This window comes from Schistocerca americana, chromosome 1 (assembly GCF_021461395.2).
Source record: "Schistocerca americana isolate TAMUIC-IGC-003095 chromosome 1, iqSchAmer2.1, whole genome shotgun sequence".
Lineage (NCBI taxonomy): Eukaryota > Metazoa > Arthropoda > Insecta > Orthoptera > Acrididae > Schistocerca > Schistocerca americana.
Genome location: NC_060119.1, coordinates 764,527,286 through 764,552,497, shown reverse-complemented (window position 1 = coordinate 764,552,497; position 25,212 = coordinate 764,527,286). Strand labels below are relative to the sequence as shown.

At 40.6% G+C, this 25,212-nt stretch overlaps 1 protein-coding gene across 1 annotated transcript in view; it reads right to left on the bottom strand.

The window, feature by feature from the left end:
- The window catches only part of LOC124611879 (putative serine protease K12H4.7), a 118,379-nt gene that overhangs the window by 87,745 nt on the left and 5,422 nt on the right, over window positions 1-25,212 (bottom strand). Inside the window, exon 2 of the mRNA XM_047140281.1 lies at window positions 21,523-21,742. Coding sequence (XP_046996237.1) covers window positions 21,523-21,729 — 207 coding nt within the window. The 5' untranslated portion in view covers window positions 21,730-21,742. The remainder of the gene's footprint in view (window positions 1-21,522; window positions 21,743-25,212) is intronic.

The window sequence follows — 25,212 nt, the reverse complement described above, 5'->3', positions numbered from 1 at the left end:
GCAAGTGGCCGTGGCCGTGGAAGGACTGCGGCCCATGATCTGTCACGGGGCACCACGCTTCCCCCACCACTCAGCTCTGCCCTTCCCCCATCACCAGCCGCAGACCACTCTCAGAAGCGCCCAGACGGAGGCTGCAGGAGAGGGGTGGAGATTATATAAAGTCAGCATCCATCAGAGATCAATCAAACTCCAAGAACGTCTGAAGATGGCAAGAAGTCAGCTTGCCGAAAAATCGCGCCTTTTGGACAACACTAACCAGCTGAATACTCGAGAAATTTTCAAAATTACATTTACTGTCCTATCAAGTATGTGGTCTGTTAAGGAACCTCATGGCTACTGGTGAGGAATCAACTGTTTTGCAAACACGCCGGCAGGCCATGTCATGTACGTGGGCACATGGTATTTGCCTGCAGCAGTGTGATGGCATGAGCTTTTGTCACAGACTTCTTTACTATCATGAAGACAATGTTAATATATTCGATTCACTATGTGCAGCTCACTTGGGGACTTCTCTCTGGCACCTTCTTTTCCTCCAAGAAAACAGGGCAGTTACAGCTCTATGCAGTGTGACTGTTAAAACAGGTCAAGCATACTTGCAGAGACAACATCTACTTCAATGACTGCCTTCCTACACATAGATTATGTGCATACATAGTGTGTCCATACCGCTTAGACACTGCAATGTGTTTGACATTATACAACTACACTTCCAAATGGATGTACAGTTGACAAAACAAAGCTGTTTGCATGTCTTGATAAGATTGGATACCTTCGGCTGCACACAGCTTGTGAATTACTGCCGGGACGCCTCAGCATGCCCAGATGCCCAGGCCAGGAGAAATAATGTCCTAGCACTCATCCAGTATGATGGCATCAGTTTTTTTTTTTTTTTTTTAGGGGGCACAACTACAATGGTCAATAGCACCCAGCCTAAGTTAGGAATGCACTGTGAGGCACAAGGTTAAAACAGCAACTAAAAGGGACAACACTATAAAAGACATATTAACAAGCATAGGATTTATAATAAAAAAAAAAAAAAAAAAAAAAAAAAAAAAAAATCAAATGTCCTTAGACAGGTTTGTCAAGTGGATAAAACGAAGAACGCAAGCAGCTGCTCCTGGGTCATCCGCTAAAATGGCATCCAGAGTACATGGCAGGCCAAGATCAACGCGCAGTGTATTAAAATTCGGACAGGACGTTAAAATGTGGCGTACCGTCAGCAATTGCCTACATGGGCAAAACGGTGCCGTCAGCAGATGGTGATGGCTGAACCGGCAGTGTCCAATTCCTAGCCGGGCCAAAATGACCTCCTCCCGCCGAGAAGGGCATGAAGAGGTCGTCCAAGCCGTGGGAAGAGGTTTCAAGGCCTGAAGCTTGTTGTCCGTAAGTGTAGCCCAATCGGCATGCCACAGCGATAAAATGCGCTGACAAATGACCCTGCTACAATCAGATGAAGGGACACAACAAGAAGCTGTCTGAGGCCGAAGGACCGCAGCTTTGGCCGCGGCATCTGTAACTTCGTTCCCAGGGGTACCGACATGGCCAGGAACCCACATAAAGGTAACCGGAGAACCGTCGTCTGCCAGCTGCTGAAGAGAGCGTTGGCTCGGTGCACGAAAGGGTGAACCGGATACGGATCACTGAGGCTCTGGATGGCACTCAGGGAATCAGAGCAGATGACATAAGCAGAATGTCGGTGGTGGCAGATGTAAAGAACAGCCTGGCAGAGGGCAAATAGCTCAGCTGTGAAGACCAAACAATGGCCATGGAGCCGGTATTTGAAACTGTGTGCCCCGACAATAAAAGAACACCCGACACCGTCATTGGTCTTAGAGCCATCTGTATAAATGAAGATCATATTAATGAACTTCGAACAAAGTTCGACAAAAGGGAGCGGTATGCCGAAGCTGGGGTAACCTCCTTTGGGAGCGAGCTGAGGTCAAGGTGAACGCGAACCCGAGCCTGGAGCCAAGGTGGCGTTTGGCTCTCGCCCACTCGAAAGGTTGCAGGGAGTGAAAAATCGAGGTGCCGAAGGAGGCGACGAAAGCGAACTCCAGGGGGTAGCAGGGCAGAGACATACAACTGATATTGACGGTCGAGAGAGTGCTTGACCTTTCCCGGCTTAGGAATCGGGGCAACAATAGATTTGCGCCAGCATGTAGGAACATGACCCTCAATCCAGATGCAATTATAAGTACGAAGAAGAAAACCTTTACCCACAGGAGAAAGATTCTTCAGCATCTGAATATGAATAGAATCAGGCTCTGGAGTGGAGGACCGTGACCGGGCAAGTGCATTTTTGAGTTCCCGCATGGTGAAAGGGGCATTATAACTTTCACGATTCGAGGAGGGGAAGTTAGGTGGCCTTGCCTCCTCTGCCTGTTTTCGGGGGAGGAAGGCAGGGTGGTAATGAGCGGAGCTCGAAACCTGTGCGAAAAAGTGGCCGAAGGCATTGGAGACATCCTCAGGGGCCAGAAGGACGTCATTTGTGAGCGTCAAGCCAGAAACTGGTACGTGGACCTTAGTGCCAGATAGCCGGCGCAGGCTACCCCAGGCAACAGAAGAAGGAGTAAAACTGTTGAAGGAGCTTCTGAAAGCAGCCCAGCTGGCTTTCTTGCTTTCTTTAATAACACAACGACACTGCACACGTAATCGTTTATAATCGATATAATTCGCCATCGTAGGGTGGTGTTTAAAGGTGCATATAGCACGTCAACGAGCACGTAAAGCATCTCTACATGCTGCGGTCCACCAGGGGCCGGTACACGACGTGGAGAGGAAGTAGTGTGAGGGATGGAATATTCAGCAGCAGTGAGAATGACTTCCATGAGGTGTGTGACCTGACTATCGCAGCTTGCAAAGGTTTGATCCTGAAAGGTCGCCCTGGAAGAGAAGAGCCCCCAGTCTGGTTTGGAGATGTTCCAACTAGTTGAGCATGGAGAGGGTGTATGATGCAGGAGATGGATAACATAAGGGAAGTGGTCGCTCAAATACGTATCAGAAAGTGCGTACCACTCAAACCGGCATTCAAGTTGGGTAGTACATATAGAGAGGTCTAAATGGGAATAGGTGTATGTTGTGTCCGAAAGAAAAGTAGGGGCACCAGTATTGAGGCAGACAAGATTGTGGTGGTTGAAAAGGTCTGCTAACAGGGAGCCTCTCGGGCAGGATGCTGGAGAGCCCCAAGGGGATGGTGGGCATTGAAGTCTCCAGTCAACAAAAATGGTGCAGGTAGCTGAGCAATAATTTGCATCATGTCTGCCCTGGTAACGGCAGACGACGATGGAGTGTAAACGGTGCAAATGGAAAATGTAAAAGTGGGGAGAGTAATTCAGACGGCAACTGCGTGCAGGCCAGTGTGCAATGTGATGGGATCATAGTAAATATCATCCCGGACCAGCAACATAACCCCTCCATGAGCCGGAATACCTGCATGGAGGCATAGTGTGCCAAGTCAATTTGATTGCATGGGCGTAGCTTCGTTTCCTGGAGAGCTACATCAAGCGGACAGTGCAAGCGTAGCAGCAACTTTAAATCCTCTCGGTTGGAGCGAATGCCGCGAATATTCCAATGAAGAAGTGCCATCGTGAGAAGAAAAAGAAAAGGGAGAAGCAAGAAGGGGACACCTCGAAGGCCCCTGAGGGTCTGGCTTCAAGCGAGCACTGCCGCCGCTATCAATAGGCGGAGAGTCATCGTCCATTTGTTCAATAGGTTCGTCGGCCATCTTGTTAAGATGGCCGGGAGGGGGAGCTTCCTTCGCCAGTGAACGGCCAGATGTTCGGCTACCAGCGGTGTGGTCAGGTAAAATGGATGACGGCCTGGGGCGGCAACCGCTGGGTGGCGCAGGAGAAGAAACGCGCCGTGGCGGAGAAGGAGAACTTTGCTTCCTATGAGCCTTCTTGGAAGGTCGTTTAGTGGAAGTACTGGTCGATGGCTGGGAGTTCGAGGTACGTAGGAAGTCTGCATGGGATGGTTCCTTCTTGAAGGCCCGTGCATCTGACTTCTGGGTCTTAGTCTTGGCAGAAGCTGATGAAGGTGCTTGTGTCTTAGGGGTGACGAGAGGAAGAGGAGAAATTGGCCGGGCAATCTTAGCATTGGCCAAACGGACGACCGTAGGGCTAAAGGTCAGATTGCATGTCTGCGTCGCCACCTCCCTGGTAGTCCGAGGAGAGGCGAGGACAATACTGTATTTCCCCGCTGGGAGCAGCGTGGACTTCCTTCTAGCAAATAGCTTGCAAGCAGCCGAGGTGGACACCTCCTCTTTGACCCGAATTTCCTGTATACAGCGTTCATCCTTGTAGATGGGACAGTCGCGGGAGGACGCTGCACGGTCACCCTGACAGTTCACGCAACGAAGAGACGGAGGTGGACAGTAACCCTCATGTGCGTCCTTGCCACAAGTGACACATTTAGCTGCATTAGAACAAGACTGCCGAGTGTGATTAAAACGCTGACACTGGTAGCAGCGCGTAGGTGTCGGGACATAGGGGCAAACAGAAATAACCTCGTAGCCCACTTTGATGCACGATGGCAGCTGAACACTATCAAAGGTCAAGAAAAGTGTCCGGGTCGGTACAAGGTCATGGTTGACCTTTTTCATGACCTTATGGACAGCCGTCATGCCCTGCTCAGCGAGGAAAGACTGAATCTCCTCGTCAGTCAATCCGTCGAGTGATCTAGTATATACCGTACCACGCGACGAATTCAATTTGCGGTGAGCCTCCACCCAGACAGGGAACGTGTACAGGAGTGTGGCCCAAATCAGTTTATGTGCCTGAAAGGCGCTCTCAGTTTCCAACAACAAGGTACCGTTATGCATCCAGGTACAAGACTTGACAGATCCGGCTATGGCATCTACGCCCTTCTGGATAACGAAAGGGTTGACAGATGAAAAATCCTTTCCGTCCTCAATCTAGAAACTACGAGGAACTTTGGGGCAGGCGGTAGTACTTTTGTCACTGGTGGCTGGTCAAGTTTCCGTTTTTGGGCAGAAGTCGAGAGAGAAGAAGAAGAGAAATCCATTGCGGAGAAATCCCCCATGATTGCCAGCATCTCCGATGGTGCGCTCCTTCCATGTGGGGACCCTCTCAGGGGGCACTCCCGCTATAGGTGAATGTTTACACCTCAGGTTACACCTCCCGAGAAACGGACGGAGGGGCCAATTGGCATGGTCGGAAGGTGTCAGCTCAGCCAATCACCCCACCCTGGGCCTGGCCTTTACCAGGAGGTACGTGTGTGCCTTACTTGTCTTCCCAGGGCAGGGAATTACGCGTTACCCCGTCACCGGCTACGCGTGCGAACGCATGGGTCTGCCTTCAGGCACACACAGGAAGGAAAGAAGAAGAGGAAAAAAAAAGGACTGTCTCAAAAGCCAAGGTGGAGACCAGAGGGTGGACAAGAAGGCAAGGAGAAGAAGGCAAGGAGTACAAGGCAAGGCAAGGCAAGAAGTACAAGGCAAGGCAAGGAGTACAAGGCAAGGCAAGGCAAGGCAAGGCAAAGAGTACAAGGCAAGGCAAGGCAAGGCAAGGCAAGGAGTACAAGGCAAGGAAAGGCAAGGAGTACAAGGCAAGGCAAGGAGTACAAGGCAAGGCAAGGCAAGGCAAGGCAAGGAGTACAAGGCAAGACAAGGAGTACAAGGCAAGGCAAGGCAAGGCAAGGAGTACAAGGCAAGGCAAGGCAAGGAGTACAAGGCAAGGCAAAGGCAAGGAGTACAAGGCAAGGCAAGGAGTACAAGGCAAGGCAAGGAGTACAAGGCAAGGCAAGGAGTACAAGGCAAGGCAAGGAGTACAAGGCAAGGAGTACAAGGCAAGGAGTACAAGGCAAGGAGTACAAGGCAAGGAGTACAAGGCAAGGAGTACAAGGCAAGGAGTACAAGGCAAGGAGTACAAGGCAAGGTAAAAAGTAAGGAAGACAGTGAGAGGGAGGACAAAGAAAGGAACCAAACAAAGGACGTAAGAAACCAGAATAAGCGAAAAACCAAAATGATCACAAATATAAGTCGTCGTGGAACCGTCCGTCTCCGGACGCAGGCACAAACCACTCCCTCGAGGGGGAGGGACTCCTTTTAGTCGCCTCTTACGACAGGCAGGAATACCTCGGGCCTATTCTAACACCCGGACCCGCAGGGGGAGGTATCGGGGGGTGTGAACCGGCAGGCAGCACAGTGTTCAACCTTACTGTACCCAGAAGTGGATACAGTGGTGGCACAAAACAGGTGTAATTGGCTGGCTTCGGGGGTCGTCGTTAGGAACGGCGTCAACCCCTCAGCACAACAATGTGTCACTTACAACAGTATGGAACATCCATTTTTATACAGCATCCAATTCAAGAATGAGACCACTTTCCCTGGATGCTCACAACTACTTACAGGATGCTGGTCTTACCACCTCCATGCCTCATCAGATGAGGCAGGTAATTGATGCTAATGGTGGATTGACCTTGTACTAGCCTCAACTCTGTTGTGAAACTTCCCTTGGCTCACATTACTCCAATTTGATATAACTATGTTTGTTGATTGGAAATCCACATGAAATCACTGTAGTTTAAATTTTATTTACTGCATTCGTGTTACCCAACACTTATTACCTGTAAATCTGAAAAAAGCACACAGAGAAGTCCATTTGAATCTAAATAGGAATGGTGTCCTAAAATGTGAGACAGTCAGAAAACACTGAATATCAACCAGTGTAAGAATAGGTAAACCCAAAATTAATAACATTCTTTTCCTTACTGCCTCTTCAAAATTTTCTGCCTTCATTGTGCAAAAGAAGTGCAGTCGGGGCTTGGAAAAGCTTTTTTTCATATTAACAATCTTTGGGAGTCCAAGGACAGCATTCCATGCACTTTACACATTTCTCTGTGTTAGTCTTAAGAGAAACAACCACTGCCAAATGTGCATTCAGAGTCTTCTTTTCCATCTGAATCATTGTCTTCAGTTAAATTTGTATCAAATTACAGGAAGACTATGTTTCCCATGTCTCTCTCTCTCTCTCTCTCTCTAGTGGCTCTTGATATAGCTTGCCAATTTTGTGAGCTTGTTGGATACCATTTGGAATCATGTTTGCATCTTGTATGTCAAACTCCCCGTGTAGTGCAAAGTAATTGTCTTTAATTATATGCCCATTACATAGAAAGAATCCTGTGTTCCAGAGGCCATTTATAGCATTTTCCATTGTTACTGCTCTCAAGTAAGCCACTCCTAATAAACTCTTACTAAAAATTGAAGATCCTACTTATCTTGTGTTTCTATTTCTTGGGGATAATTCGATTCAAATTGTCCCATGAATTCCATACAAAACACTGCATTTTATATGTGGCATCACGTAATGTAGGAATCAACATGGATTCCGGAAACAGCGATCGTGTGAGACCCAACTCGCTTTATTTGTTCATGAGACCCAGAAAATATTATATACAGGCTCCCAGGTAGATGCTATTTTTCTTGACTTCCGGAAGGCGTTCGATACAGTTCCGCACTGTCGCCTGATAAACAAAGTAAGAGCCTACGGAATATCAGACCAGCTGTGTGGCTGGATTGAAGAGTTTCTAGCAAACAGAACACAGCATGTTGTTATCAATGGAGAGACGTCTACAGACGTTAAAGTAACCTCTGACGTGCCACAGGGGAGTGTTATGGGACCATTGCTTTTCACAATATATATAAATCACCTAGTAGATAGTGTCGGAAGTTCCATGCGGCTTTTCGCGGATGATGCTGTAGTATACAGAGAAGTTGCAGCATTAGAAAATTGTAGCAAAATGCAGGAAGATCTGCAGCGGATAGGCACTTGGTGCAGGGATTGGCAACTGACCCTTAACATAGACAAATGTAATGTATTGCGAATACATAGAAAGAAGGATCCTTTATTGTATGATTATATGATAGCGGAACAAACACTGGTAGCAGTTACTTCTGTAAAATATCTGGGAGTATGCGTGCGGAACGATTTGAAGTGGAATGATCATATAAAATTAATTGTTGGTAAGGCGGGTACCAGGTTGAGATTCATTGGGAGAGTGCTTAGAAAATGTAGTCCATCAACAAAGGAGGTGGCTTACAAAACACTCGTTCGACCTATACTTGAGTATTGCTCATCATTGTGGGATCCGTACCAGATCGGTCTGACGGAGGAGATAGAGAAGATCCAAAGAAGAGCGGCGCGTTTCGTCACAGGGTTATTTGGTAACCGTGATAGCGTTACGGAGATGTTTAATAAACTCAAGTGGCAGACTCTGCAAGAGAGGCGCTCTGCATCGCGGTGTAGCTAGCTCGCCAGGTTTCGAGAGGGTGCGTTTCTGGATGAGGTATCGAATATATTGCTTCCCCCTACTTATACCTCCCGAGGAGATCACGAATGTAAAATTAGAGAGATTAGAGCGCGCACGGAGGCTTTCAGACAGTCGTTCTTCCCGCGAACCATACGCGACTGGAACAGGAAAGGGAGGTAATGACAGTGGCACGTAAAGTGCCCTCCGCCACACACCGTTGGGTGGCTTGCGGAGTATCAATGTAGATGTAGATGTAAACAGATGATGTGCATGTGGTTTTCTCTTACTCTGTCTATCACACAAAAGTAATATGATGCACATCTGGTACTAGCACAGCGTGATCACTGCCAGATGGCTTCATAAAGTTCACAAAACTGTCAAACCATTTCCTAAAAATGTAAGTCTGAATCCAGCTGCTAGGTTGGCAGGCATATGTTACCCTAATATGAGATACAGTGTCCTAATATGCGATACTGAAACGAATTAGGATACCCGTGCTATTGCATTTTAGGAGTACACCACCTTATGCTGAAAACCTTGCCTTGGTTTGGTTTGAAGGGCAGTTCATTACAGCAACTGAAAGAGTTCTTTGCGAACATGTAAAATCAAAGATTCTCAACCATGTTCAGCACCTTAATGGTCTTACTGTCACTGCTCTGCACCTCAAATGCTGTGAGAATCAGGATCTGATACTTCTCAACAGAACTGAGCACATAACTTTAGTCAGAATCTAGCTGTCCCACATTAGCAACACTCCTGTAATACGCACCTTTTTTCTACATTCAAAATCATTCTCAGTAATGATAGTACTATTTGGGTAAATTAAAAACAACATCAAATCAGAACATAAATAGTCATTTCTCAAATTAAATTCTAATTGCAATAAAGCAAGCAAAGCATAGTACAATCCATCACATGGCTTCTGTAATTTCAAAACCAGATACTACCAAATTAATGAGTTCTATTTTCCTTGAATATTAGGGAGAAATGAACAATAATTTCCATTGGGAAAGAGTATTCTATGCTTGTTCTGTCAATCGGGTGATTGTGCAATTTCATACCTGCTTATCTTTTGGGTCATTATACATGTACAACAGAATTTTAACTGATATTGCCAGAATTTAAATGTTTTATCCAGGCCCATTGCACTTATAATTGAACTTATATTCCCAGCATTTTTGTAATTTTATTTTGAGAGCAAAATTTATGAGCTCATCGTTAAATATTTATTGTCTTTTATCCATTTTCATCTTAACAATTTTTTGTGCCGCACCTGCTTCCCTGTCCTGCCTGATGCTTTTATAAATAATTTTATGCATACAGACAAAACTACTACTTTGGGAACTTATTTTGGAGCTGACTGTTTTCAAAAGAGAGAGTGATCATGAATTTAGTGTTCTTCAACAAGAAGATAAAATGATTGCTATTAAGCTTACATTTGAGTGTGTAGTTTGAAAAAGAAGGAACTACATCTAAATACATACTCAGCAAGCCACAGTACAATGTGAGGCAGAGAATACCCTGTATCACTACTAATCATTTGCTTTCCTTTTCCACTCGCAGATGGAGCGAGGGAAAAACGACTATCTATATGCCTCTATGAGCCCTAACTCTCATATATTTTCACAGTCCTTAAGCAAAATGTTTGTTGGCAGTCAGCTTCTAAAGCCGGTTCTCTACATTCTATCAACAGTATTCCTCAAAAAGATCATCATCTTCCTTCCAGGGATTCCCACTGAAGTTCCCAAAGCATCTCTGTAGCACTTGTGTGCTGTTTGAACCTACCTGTAACAAACCTAGTGGCCCACCTCTGATCTGTTTCAATGTCTTCCTTTAATCCAATGTAGTACAGATGACAAACACTCATGCAGTACCCAAGAATAGGTCGCACTAGTGTCCTATAAGCAGTCTCCTTTACAGATGAACCGCACTTTCCTAAAACTCTCCCGCAAACCAAGTCAGTCATTCACCTTCCCTATCACAATCCTCACATGCTCATTCCATTTCATATCACTCGGCAATATTATGCCCAGATATTTTATCGAGTTGTCTGTGTCAAGAAGAACACTACTAATGCCATATCCAAACAGTACAGGTTTGTTTTTCCTACTCATCAATATTAACTTAAATTTTTCTATATGCGGAACCAGCTGATATTCATCACACCAACTGGAAACTGGACGAGCCATCGTGTATCATCCTACAGTCACTCATCTACACCACCTTCCCATGCACCACAGCATCATCAGCGAACACTGCATATTGCTGTCCACCCTGTCCACCAGATCATTATCTGCAATAATAACAGTCCTATCACACTTCCTTGGGAAACTCCTGATGATACTCTTCTCTCTGATAAATACTTGCCATCAAGAACAACAAACTGGGTTCTATTACTTAATAAGTCTTCGAGCCACTCACATATCTAGAAACCTATTCTAGATGCCCGTAACTTTGTTAACAGTCTGCAGCGAGGTACCATATCAAATGATTTTCAGAATTTTAGGATTATGGAATCTGACTGTTGCCCTTCATCCATACTTTGCAGTATATCATGTGAGAAAAGGGCAAGCCAAGTTTCACACGAGCAATGCTTTCTAAAACCATGCAGTTCGTGAAAATAAGCTGTTTGGTCTCTAGGAAATTTATTATATTCATACTCACAATATGTTCTAGGATTCTATAGCAAACTAATATTAAGGATTTTGGTGTGTAATTTTGTAGCTGTTTTTTATCATTCTTATATACAAGACACACCTGCACTTTTTGTCAGTCACTTGTCACTTTGCCCTAGGGGAGCGATTTGCAATAAATGCATGCTAAGTTAGAGGTCAATGCTGTGAAGTACTCTGTAAAATCGAATTGGGATTCCAGTTGGACAGGCAATTAATTTGTTCTCAACGCTTTCAGTTTTCAGTTGTTTCTCTATGCCAGGCATGCTTATTAGTTGTTGTTTTTGGGCATTTCGCACATGGATTTTTTCACAGATGCACGAATTTATACCAACCTTTGCCTGTAGTCATTTTCATGTTCTCTTTTGAGACAAGAGTGCAACTGCCCTTGCTTCCTCAGCATTTTCCAAATTTCGTTGCTAAGCTACAATGGGTCTTCTCAGTCCTCAATCCTCTGGCCAGAGCTCAATGAACAATCTGTTTAAACTTTGCCCATAATTCCTCTATGTCTATCATACTGGAACGAAATGATTGCAATTCATTCAGTATATCATTACCAGTTTTATTTGTGCCAAAGAATTCAATAATTATTCAATCAGTTACTCTCTCCTATATCTGAAATATGAGATTAATAAAAGAAGAAATTTTGCTGGAAGTCTGACTGATCTAAATCCTCAAAATCACAATACTGCCTCACTCCTATAAAACGAATGCCCTTAAAACAATTTGGATGTATTCTCTTTAAAATTCGTGATACAGTTTTCCTTAGCTCGTGTTACAATAGTTACCTTAAAGACTACAAATAATATGCACTAGTGTGATACTCATCTAAACAAGAGAAGCTCCCATAGAAAGTCCGTCAGCACCTACCACAATGAGAATATTTTCACAGCAAAGCTAACACCACTTTTGGACTGCTTCTAGTGGTATGGTCAAATCACTTCATATCTAGCAACCACTGTTGACATATAATTCCGTGTGTATAAATGTACACTGGCATGATAATACGTTGCTGCTATATTCCAACATGGGCATTAATGGGGCTAAAGTGGGACTATTTCATCTCAAATCACACTGGTCAAGAGTGACTGTGTCACATCATTATTTCAAAGTTTTCTGAAAAAAAATATATGTTTAAGTCCACAAGACACCTCTAACAAACTAAAATATTTTCAATTTTTGCTGATTTGTTAAAACATAATATAGCTCTCTAATCGAGGGTATTTCTGCAAATGTCATACGAAAGGGAAAAAAAAAGTAACAAAAAACTACAAGCAATACAGATTTGAAATTCTTTTTAATAACAGCCTTGTTCACATTAACACAGACTAACTTCTGGTTTTTTCATCTATAATTTGGAAAAATAAACTACGAAAATTTACAGCTCTTTAGCAAACTTCAAAAATATGTTTCGAATGTATGGATAGTCACAGGATGTTTACTGTCTTGAGAAAAAATTAAGTGAAAAGCCTGCTAACTGTCAGCTATGGCATTAATGCTTGAAATTCTTAAACTATCAAAATATTTCTACATAAAGATGAGAGAACATAAAATTTTTTGATTCTTTTAAACTATTTTCTCTATAGCCCCTATGTTGAATATTATAAACATTTTATAGTATGTTAGTTGGTCATTATACTTATGGGCAGTGCAATCAGAGTGGGCAATATTTTGCAGGGCACAATTTGAGAAAACTGTTATGTTAGACATAGTTACTCTCGAGGTCGAAAAATCCTGAACACTTAAAAATTTAAATTAACTGTAGATTTTGAGTAAATGTAATGCAAAACTGGTATATCTTAGTCAAAATAATTATTTTACAGCCTTAAACGTGATTGAGAAAACAATTGTTCATTTTATTCAAGCATTTTACAACAACAAAAATTAAATATAGAAAAAGCTCTGTTTATACTTTTTCTGTTTTTCATATTATTAACAAATTTTTATTGTTTTCTATCATAATTTTACTTCTTTGTGACATTCATGAATTAACATTGCCTACACTATAATAGTTAACACTGCACTGTTGAAAAGAATGAATTTGCTTTTTTCATTTGCTCCTCATTGAACTTTTATAGCCAAGTTGAATTTGTACATGGACAAGGACAATCCAACAAGAGCAGTACTTGGGAAATGGGAACTGCACACTGATATGTTGATGATGGCCATTTGAAAGAATTTGCTGGACCATCAGGCGTCATACAGGAGACAGTTATATCTTGCAGCTCATGAAAGACAGTAATTATTTATCCCAACCACCACTGATTGTCATATACACAAGAAATGAAGTTGCTCACAACAAAATCATCTAAAGTATGCCGAGGTCTCTGCATTTCACACACAGTAACAGGCACGTTTTATAAAGAACTGTTCTTTCAATGTACATGCCACTCCAGGATGCAATCCAGCAGTGACTTGACTCAATTCCCAACATTGGCTTCACAGCAGACCACACTTGTCTCCTTTTCTACATGGAATTCCTTCGATGTACTTTCATTCAGAAGTAAGAGTTCGTGTTTTGACGTAATTTTGATATGGACTGTACAAATACAGTATCATCTCTTATAGCATCATCAGCTTCATGCTCGAGATTCAATCTTGATGGAAGATATTTTTTTTTCCAAGTTCATAAAGGTGACAGCAATTTTTAAAATGAGATGTTGCACAGTGAGTCACATGCATGTGTTTAGGAAATGTATGGCCTCTAGATGCTATGACGTCAATTATCATGCTGACAGCATTGCATGTATGTAAAATGAGATCATCGTTGACAACAGCAAGTGAATATTGACACTCGTAATGTGTGCCAGTGGTAACTCTGAACTCTGTTCAGCAAAGCAACAGACCAGTTCTCAGCAAAGTCGAAATGAAGAACTAATGAGTTAGTATTCTGATATGTGACTGATTTTACTTCTCCTATGGCCTGTCTCTGAATCCTGTGCATATGATGATGAGCTACTCCTTTCATGATCCAATGCCTAACATCTGTAACGAACTTCTCTAGCTCCAATGTCTTCTTCACCAACTTTCCTCCCTCCCAAAAAGCATACATTACATGCCTATCAGTACCCTGAAGGCATCATACTTCAATATCATCCCTTCAGCACCAAAACACAACACAAACTCTTGCAACCAACATATATCTTGCAGCTCTTAACATACATACTAAAGCATCAGGTCATCTCTTTGCACTTCTTCCCTGTGACACTACTTATGGTGAAACAAATAACTTTCAAATTAATGCAGAAAGTACATGTGCATACTCCTTTCACTGGCTGGCATTTTACCCATACTGGTCATAAAGAGTAAAATTTTATGAGAGCAGTTTTTAAATTTGGGTTCTCCTTTTTCATTAGGAGATATTCTTCTTTCACTGATCTTGTCATATAGCTTTTTATCTTTGTTCTGTGAATGCCAAAATATCTTTTTCATTCTTTATTTCATGAGCTTTCAAAGTTACATAATGTGATTGGTTGGTTGATTCAGGAGGAGGGGACCAAACAACAAGCTCATCGGTCCCACAGCACTAGGGAAGGATGGGGAAGAAAGACGGTCATGCCCTTTCAGACTAACCACCCTGGCATTTACCTGCAGCGATTTAGGCAAATCATGGAAAACCTAAATCAGAATGGTCGGACGTGGGTTCAAATCATTGTCCCCCCAAATGCGAGTCCAGTGTGATAACCACTATGTGGCGAAACAAGTGCTGTACCAATTGCGAGGCACAGAGGCGAGTGAGTGTGCCAGGACTTACACCAGTTCACTGCTAGTAGCGCCAAGTCACCACGACGCATCTGTGCGTAGCATGCAAGTGTTGCACCATAATTTAAGAATGAAATTAAAAGTTAACTTTGTCAGCACGTGCTTTAGTATATTAATCTTTAAACAGTAAATCTCAGACTGATCAGATGAATATTTTCCCTAGATACATCGCTTTATATATATAAAAAAAAGTGGTGCTAAATAATAAAGGTAGGAACCCAAAACTTGGTTATAATGTGCAGATGTATGTCAAAATTAACTGGGACAAGTCTCAACATGATTAAAGCAATATTTTGGTCAGAATATACTTTTTTAAGAAAAATTGAAGGAGCTAAATATTAGACTTAGAAATAAGAAAATTTGTATGAAGCTTCAGTTTAGTATAAAAAAATTAATTATGTAATCCCATTGAGCTACCTCTAATAGTTTTTGAGTAATTTACTGAAAACTAAATTTGGAACAAAAATGTTCTTATTTATAGTAGATTAAATATCTGTTATATTAATGCTAGAAAGTTTTGGTTACAGCACCTGATGAAACCTATTAAATAATAGAGCTATAACAAGTTTCAAGGCCTGGATGTAAATAATAACAAATACAAGGTCTCTCGCAGTTGTAGTTCAGAGATCATATTCTACTGTCACTTCCGTTCTAAAAATTCTATATGGCAAAGTTTAAATGCAGGCGAGCTAAAACTTTTTCTGTGATTTTAACCAACTTAATTACATTCATACAAAAATTACGAAAATTCTAAGTTGATTCACAACAGTGTTATAAAATATTGTGTGTCTGGAAAGCGGCTGTTTAGAGGCTGCTACCGTGGGCATAGAGCGGAAGACAGCAGGTGTTCCCTTGGCCGTCTGCTGTGCCAGTATATAAATACAGACCGAGAGGCAAGATTGGTCTTCACTTCGCACCCAGCCACCGTACGATCTTCATCAGTCAAACGCCGGAGTACGCGCAGCATTGTATGACATCAGAGACAGGCTGTTACTAAACGTATATTTTCAGTAATAATAGAAAGTGAACTAGCGAGGACTGTACACCATCTTGGATCATTTAGATTTTGAAAAGACTTCACTTCGCACCGAGCGACCGTACGGTCCACGTCAGACAAATGCCGAAGTACGCAATGCCTTGGACAATGTCACAGCCAGAATGTGACTAAACTCATATTTTCAGTACAAATAGGAATGGAATTCGAGAGGATTGTACACCACCCTGGATCGCTTAGATTTCGCAGGAGTAACTGTTAGTGTGCCGCCCATAATGTTAACAAATCCGTGTGGCAAGTGGTGACAATTATTTTCCACTTTTGTGGCAGGCAATTACTTTGATTATCAGAAGTGAATGCGAAAGACAATTTAATACGAACTTACTGTAGAGGTCACCTCTGAACTGCTAACAGAGCTGTTTATGGGAGAGAGATTTATTGTTAGTATGAACATAATGAATATTACAACGTTGTGCATGTGAAACTTTACCAAATATATCTATCTATTAGAACTCAAAATTTTAATTTATAATCGTAGTCCTGATCCCGCTGAGAAGTAGAGAATAGAAACATTTCTTTCAGTGGGCTGGATAAGATGTGGACTTGCAGACTGAGAACTATGGTCAGTATGTTCTGCATCACTTTCTGGCTGACCACAGTAATAGTTTCCAGGCTCTCGTAAAAGACAGCAAACAATATTTCCAGTATTCCAATTTCCTCCTATTACTTATGAATGATTAAGATTATTATAATTATTAACCCTCTGCCGCCCCACAACTATACCAACTCGTTCGGTAAAATAATGTGAGGAGGTGGGTGTGTATTCTGTATCTGCTGCTTGGAGTAGCTACCTGGTATCAGTGTCAGTAACTGTACCTTCTCAATATAGCAGTGTTCAGGTTTTGAAAACACACATCACATTGGGTGCACATCATAGTCTTCAGGTTTTGCACCAAGTGCATCTACATTATACATTTCACAAAGTTTTGAAGATGTTGCTTGTGTAAAACTTGTTTCACGTTCTTCCACTTTTCGTTGTGCTTGCCGTTTTCTTCTTGTGCTGCTTCTCTTGCCTGGGCATTTAAGGGGGGATATATTAGAGCCTACAACAGAAATTCTGACATTCAACACATCAACAACTTCATACCCAGGAATACAAACATCTTCACTGTCTTCTTCAGTTTCACATTCCAGTGACTGTGATCATTCAGGTGGGTATCCATAAATTTTTTGTTGTAGCAAGTATAGCAATTCCTGCACAATGGATGAGACGGTAACACAGTTACTTGAGGATCAAGATATTTCTGCAGTACCACTAACAGACATCCAACAATTGTGAAGTGTATTTCACTTTTCTTAAATACAACGTTCTTGGGACTTTTTTCATAATCAACACATCTAACTTTTTCACTACTTTATTATTTCCTCACTGACATTGTACCTAACAAAAAGTTCAAACCAAGCACAAAACTCTACCCCGAATGATTCATGTGCAAGTTTTCACTCATCGGTTATAAACAGAAGAGAGTCTGAAACAGTATTGCCAACACGCATAATTTATACCAGAAATTCAATGATGCAGAATGTTGAAAAATTTCTAACTATATACAAGGCGTGTTTTTTTATGTAAGTACCATTTTGAAATTAAAAAAAGACGTGCTAAGATACCTCAATAATTTTATTTTTACATGAAAGCCTGTACCTTAATCTACTTTTCTACATAATTTCCGTCAAAATTGAGGCACTTGTCATAATGTTGTACCAGTTTTTGAATACCCTCCTCGTAGAAGTCTGCCACCTGATTTGTTAACCACTGCATCACCACTGTTTTGACTTCGTCATCGTCTTGAAGACACTGACTGCCCAGGTGTTTCTTCAAGTGCAGGAACAGATGGTAGTCACTGGGTGCAAGATCTGGGCTGTTCGGAGGACGATCTAGAGTTTCCCATCAAAAAGATGTGATGAGATCTTTGGTCTGATCCGCCACATGCGGACAGGCATTGTCTTGCAGTAAAACGATGCCCTTGCTCAACTTCCATGGACCTTTGCTTTGATTCTGGTGTGACGTAGGCCACCCATGTTTAATTGCCCATAACAATTTGGCTTAAGAAATCATCACCGTCATTGTGGTACTGCTCAAGGAAAGTCAATGCACTGTCTAAACGTTTGGCTTTGTGCACATCCGTCAACATTTTCGGTACCCAATGTGTGCATAATTTTCGGTAATGAGAAACATTAGGAAAGTCATCCCGCAAGGAGGAAATTGTAAAGCGTCTGTTTTCTCTCACCTTATTGTCCACTTCCTGCACCAAACTTTCATTAATGACCGAAGGACGCCCACTCCGCTGTTCATCATGCACATTTGTGTGGCCATCTTTAAATGCTCTCACCCACTTTCTTACCATTCCATTACTTATAATGCTTTCTCTGTAAACTGAACAGATCTCACGATGAACATCGATCACTTTTAGGCCTTTAGCACAAAGAAATCTTATAACACCCCGTACTTCACAGTTGGCGGGACTCACGATTAGCAGAGGCATTTTAAACACTGAGTTCACAACGTAAACAAGGAAGACTCAGACTGTAATGGTGTCAGTGTGTAGATTAAGGTACAGACTTTCATGTAAAAGTAAAATTATTGAGGTATCTTAGCATGTCTTTTTTTAATTTCAACATGGTACTTACTTAAGCAACACACCTCGTACAAAAACACTGCCCACCACGACTGCAGTAACAACTAACACATTAACCAAACAACATATTGTGCAATTTTTTAAGTTTTGCAATGGGGATTTTTGAGTAAATAATTTGTTAAAACACATAAAAATGCAGTTTCATTTAATTTTTAATAATAAATATTTGCATAACGCATTTAGCAGGAGCACAGAAGATATTGTTTATAGTTATAGCAATTGTATCTAGTAATATAGAACGGAAGTTAGCATTCTGTGACTTTCCAAATTAAATAAATTTAAGCAGAAAAAAATTAAAATTTTTGTATCTTCTTTTTAAATTTTTAAGTTAAAAGAAAGCCAATAAGTGAGTATGTATGTAATCTAAATCTGAACACACAGAGAGGGAGCTTTAATGCAAAACATCTGCCACGTCTCCAGTACTTTTGGTTTATTAGTCATGGTTTTTTTTAGTTCTCTACTGTTTTACGATTTATCTACAAAATATATGTCCTTCAAAGGACTGTACCATTTACAAAATGCAAGATAAAATGAAAATATTTCACTTCTTAGTACTAAATGTAAATATGGGGCTTGATGGGGTCAGTTTAATACACCCGCTTAGTCTAAATGTTGGAAGGGTCAGATTGGTACACAAAGTTTTTCAATCTAAAAGACTACACTTTAGTTCCAGAAACAATGCTACGACAGTCTGTTTGTAAACTGGGATCAAGGGCTCATCAAAACTTTACAACAGAGACCCTGCAAGATGCTCTAGATCAAATCACAAGAAAGAAAATCGGTTTACGTGAATCTTCTAAAAGGTACGTAGGCCTATGTCCAGCACCTAATTAATGCTGTATTGTAATGCAATAGCTGTATGTGGATTTCTTGTAATTTAAGGCAAAAATAGAACTAGGCAATTAAATTTTCTGCTTTCCTTTATTTATTTACAGATAAGAATTTCCACTGAGCACTTTAATTCTTGAAATGAAAATGAGCAGGAAGCCACATGCAATAAAAAATAATGGCATGACTAGTTTCACCTTACAAGGGAAACTTCCCATTGCAACCCTCTCTTAGTGATAAAATGATCCAGTAGAGCGCCCGTCAAAAACTGAACACAGATCAAGCATGAAAACAGGAAGGTGGTGTACTGAATTGTGAAAAAAAAGAGACTAAATAGAAACAGTGAATGGTCCAAGCTCAAGATGTGCAACACTGAGCGAACTGTAAGAACCACAACGTCATAGTTGCATGGTCATGAAGCTGGAATGCAAAGCAGGAGATCTGTGTCTAAACCTCCCTTGTGTCCCATCTTTTTCCACAAAATTATGAACTTTCCATCACTGACTTGTCCCTTCACCTTCTGCTGACTTGGCACAATGACTATAGAATATGGATCATGGGATATGAATATACTACCATTGCAAGTAAATGTGATGAATAATGAGAGCAGTCAAGATGCTGCACAGACCTCTCGCAAAAATGAAAACAACAAATAAACAGGTACAACAAAGTAATTTGAGAGTCAAAACTTCCAATACAGAATGCAACAGTCATCACATGTGGTACTTGGGTACAACAAATAGGAGGTACGTACATCTATAAGTCCCTTGTTTACACCTTGGTGTTGCAAGTGGACATTATTCCACGACACAGTCACAAATCTGAATACAGCAAACAGACACCTCAATGACTGGAGAGACCTTTTATAATTTTGCAGCAGAGGTGGGGGGGGGGGGGGGCACACTTTAGACTCTTTGACCATTCACTGTTTCTGTTTTGTTTCTTTTTTTGCAGATCAGTACACCTTTTTCCTGTTTTCATGCTTGATCTGTGTTCAGTTTTTTATGGATTATCCACTGGGCCATTTTACCACTAAAGCAGAGAGGGGTGTGATGGGGAGTTTCCCTTGTCAGTTCCCTTGTCAGAAGAGAAATAAATGTTGGTCACGCATGTTGTGGAAGTCACACTTATGGGATTTTCTATCACTCTGGTGGTTCTTCATGCTTCATACTTAATTCACGTAAGGAATAAAAGAAAAGAGGTTCAAAAATGGAGTGTACCCAGGGTAAGACTGGGCTTATTTCTTTTTGAAACGCAAAAGCAGAAGTTCTGTCCTAGTTCTGTCAAAAACATAGTTATATTACCCTAATGCCCCACACAACATCCTAAAGAAATTAAGCAGCAGTCTGTTGTAAGCTGCAAGAGAGTTTCAAGGAACACAAGCCCGATTCATTCACAGAACATCTAGAACAAACAAGGAAGGACACAATGGGGGTATGTAAAAAGAGGAGCAAAAAAGTAAATGTTCCTTCGCTAACCACTCTTCTGAAGCCTTTGCAGATCTTGCCACAGAAATACATGGTGACATTCTTGTTGACTATAAGGGATCACACTGACTGCAGGAGAAGACATCAAGATTTTTACGTATGGTAAAATGCAGCAAGTTCTTGAAGTGGCCCATTCCAGCCGATGTAAATCTTCCTTCACTAACCACTCCTCTGAAGCCTTTCAGGATCTTGCCACAGAAATAATGGTGACATTCTTGTTGACTACAGGGGATCACACTGACTCCAGGAGAAGACATCAAGATTTTTATGTATGGTAAAATGCGGCAAGTTCTCGAAGTATACACTGCGCGAGTTTATACCTGTCCTTTTTTCCCCCTAAGGTAAGTCTTTCCACTCCCGGGATTGGAATGACTCCTTACCCTCTCCCTTAAAACCCACATCCTTTCGTCTTTCCCTCTCCTTCCCTCTTTCCTGACGAAGCAACCATTGGTCGCGAAAGCTTGAATTTTGTGTGTATGTTTGTGTTTCTTTGTGTGTCTATCGACCTGCCAGCACTTTCGTTTGGTAAGTCACATCATCTTTGTTTTTAGATATATGTAATCATTGTAATGCACATACAACTCTGAACAGCTGAATTAGATCATGAGGATTGAAGCCTTCGAAGGGAAAATAAAATTGGACAGTGTAAAAAACATGTCTTGCTGTACATGCATGAACATTTCAAAACTGTACTAAAGTAATCCCATTTTACAGTATAGATGGCATTATATCTGATCGAGCTGTACAATAACTTTGTGGAATTCTTATTATCCCTAGCAGCTTCTTAAGTTACAGTGTGATGTATGGCAGCATACCTGTTTCCATGTTCTTCTATTTGTGGGATCGAAATGATCCAACTGCTGAATGAACCATTCATCTGGTGGCAATGTTTCTGAGTAGTTGACATTAGGTTCTCCAAGAAGCCCACCTCTGAGTCTCCCTCTCTGGAAGATTCTAGAACTTGCAGCCTCATTCAGCAATGACAGTGAAAAGCAGGCCAATATGATCAATGAACACTGCATTGTGATCTTCAATCTGAAACAGACGTAATTTAAAACGTTTTACTGAGACTGATCAAGCACTCCATGTTTCAGGCAAATTTTTCAACAAATTCTATATTCCTCATATATACATCTATGCCTATGCTTTTCAAAGCATCATGAAAATTTTATCATACATGTACCAGTACACATTATTCTCCATCCTGTTTGAAATGTACACTGATAACCATCATCATCTTCATTTACTGTAGTAGGCATTCTTAACATTTTAATCCCATTTTTCATTTTTTTAACAGGATGCATCAATATTTCACAATATAACACCCAGGTATTAACAGTACAGAGCATTTGGTATTTATTACATTATTCAATAAGCTCTGAAAATATTCATTACCTGTGTAGTCACACACAACTTATGTTCAAAAGTCCAAGGACTTTAAACATTTCAAAATATAGCTAACTCTGTTCAGATAACTTTCAGAACCAAGTGAAATGACATATCAAAACAAAACATGTTAAGTAGGTTACTTTTTCTTTTTAAAAAATGACTAATTCACAATGATTACTAGTTTGATATGACACATTCAGTACTTGGGTCAACACAATAGGCACCACACTTATAGTGGGACTTACCTTAAAATTTATTTTTTACTTATGATAAGCAGGTAACTGCTTATAGATGGGACCTACCTTAAAATTTATCATTTACTTATGGTAAGCAGGTAACTGCAGCTAAACACATCTTTTGTTTGGGAATCATGCTGGCCTCATAATGCGGGAGCTTCAGTCCCAAATCCTCCTCTGCCATTTTCCCAAGACCCTTGTTCAATTCATCCTTTACTTATATCCTTGTCTCTGCAGTCTTCCTCTTTATCGCACTCCTAAACCACTCTTCAGGATGACTGGGCACTGTACACGACTCCTCATGGATGCAGCCACAGTGACCTCACAAGGGCCATGTCCCTGTTCCGGGTATCTGCTGCTTCTCCATCTCAGACATCATTCATCTTTCACCAAACCTCACTCCGAATCTACTTTCTGCCCTCATCCTTTACACAAACTACCATGCCTGTCAAGTTGTACAGCTAGCACAATCTATGTGTAGCTCTGAACGCGATGCCCATATTAAGCTGAAAGGCAACAGTTTGCTTCAGAGTTGTGGAAGTGATACTGAATGCTTCAGTTAATCTGGCTGATTGATTGCAAAAACATAACTAGACAAAAAAAAGTTGCACATAAACTTTCCCATCTTGTCCAGATTACTGGTTGTAAACAGACAACTGATCATACTTAACTGCTACAAGATCACATGTAATTAGTTTTGCAGTTTAGCCAACAAAAATCCTGAAGGTTATTTAAATGACAATGTGGTTCCACAACTGGCTGACTTTATAATCTATGATTGTTTTACTGGGCATTCCATATCAAAGGGATCAATATTAAAAAGTGTCCCCACTTGACAATCTCCAAATCTAATTAAATTTGGTGTGAAGGTTCTACATGGCCTTTGATGGTTATATACCAAATTTCAGTCTGGTATCATCAGTGGTTGAAATTGTAGGGGCTTTTAACGAGAGGCTACTCACCTTCGAATCATGTACGAAGGAGCAGATGTGCCAAGTTTGCTAGGCTATTTTTAAAAGTTCTAGCATACATTTGATCATTTGCTTTAACATATATTGACATTTTACGCTGACTCACACCTTGGCAAAAATTTGGGATTTAGCCACATCTAAATATAGATACAAGCCTCTAAAGTGGCTAAAAAATTTGTCATGCTATTCTTAGAGCCAAGGTTTGACCGACCACTGCTACTTTTCATATGAACCAATCACAATAAAACTTCATGGGGTTGTGTGTGTGTGTGTGTGTGTGTGTGTGTGTGTGTGTGTGTGTGTGTGTGTGTGTGTGTGTATATATATATATATATATATATATATATATATATTTCCACCCTCCACCTTAAAAAAATATATATATGGATCAATGGATTTAATTTAATTGGATGCCTAGAAGAAAAGATGTGCATCTGCAAAGTTGGTCAACATTTTCTACATGCAAATTTTAAGGTATTTTTGGAGGGCAATATATCAGCTGTGTCTTGTTCAATCCTCTTTTTCTTACCAAAGCTGGAAAGAGCATGCCAAAAACTTTCAAAGCAATATTGTTTAATTTCTGGACCTTGCGTATTGATGAGTAAGAACATTTATTCAAAAGTAGAGAAAATGGATTATCGGTAAATACCAAAAATTAATACAATTTGAAGCTGTAAATCAGAAAATGTATAATTGTAGTGTCTTTTAATAGTATAAGATTTGCCTGCAGCTTAGGAAATGCAACTGTGCATTACGTGTTTTTACATTATTTTACAGTACAGAATATAAATACAATAAAATCTCAGAAAATGCTCTTAAGATCATAAAATATAGATGGTCATTATTTGTATTTGTATTTCTTTATTGGTCCTGTAAATCATGTTTAGGTACATATTTAGCACAAATGATGTAGGACAAGTCAGGTTGGTACAGTATATACATCATCATACACATTGTTATTTTGAAAGGATAAATAATTAAAAATTATTCAATACATGTTGAATATTGATGACAAATTTAATATAATAAAATAAAATGATAGACTTATTAAGAATATTTGAGCAATTACACTACACTTTTCCGATACTCTAAAAACTCGGAAACAGAATAGAAGCAGTGGTCAAGAAAGTACTCTTTCAGTTTCACCTTAAACTTTTGTAAATTTTGCATATGTTTCAAATAGGATGGCATGTGATTGTACAGCATTATGCCAGAATGATACACTCCTCTCTTACAAATGTTTGTACTTACTGTATTGACATGCAAGTAATGTTTCTGCCTAGTATCATGAGGGTGGTAATCACAGTTATACTTGAAGATACTTCCATCTTTTAAAATACTTCCTTTTGTTAAACTTAATATTTCATACATATATAGGCAAGGAAGAGGCAGTATACTGATATTTTTAAATATTGGCCTATAGGTGTCTCTGTACTTAGCATGGTTTATTATACTAACAATCTTTTTCTGTAGCCTAAATGTTTTGTTTGCATCTACAGAGTTCCCCCAAAAGATAATGCCGTACATCAGCAGTGACTGAATACTGCCATGGTACATTGTGATCACAAGACGCATGGCTTGTATTTTGTGCAAGGATTCTTACTGCGTACGTAAGTGTGTTTAGCTCTTTATTTACATGGTTAAGATGTGTCTCCCATTTTAGGTTTTGCTGTATATGTATACCTAAAAATTTTGTGTTGCTCACAGATGAGACAGTTTTTCCATCAATCTTAAAAACTGGTCTTGCAGGATGTAGTTTCTGTGAATCGTGGAAATTGACTGTCACTGTTTTTTCATTATTTAGTATTAGCTTGTTTGTTCTAAACCATTGTGTCAAATTTTGTATTATACCTGAAGCTGTTTTTTGTAGGCTTTCCTCATCACGTGATTTGATTAGGATATTTGTGTC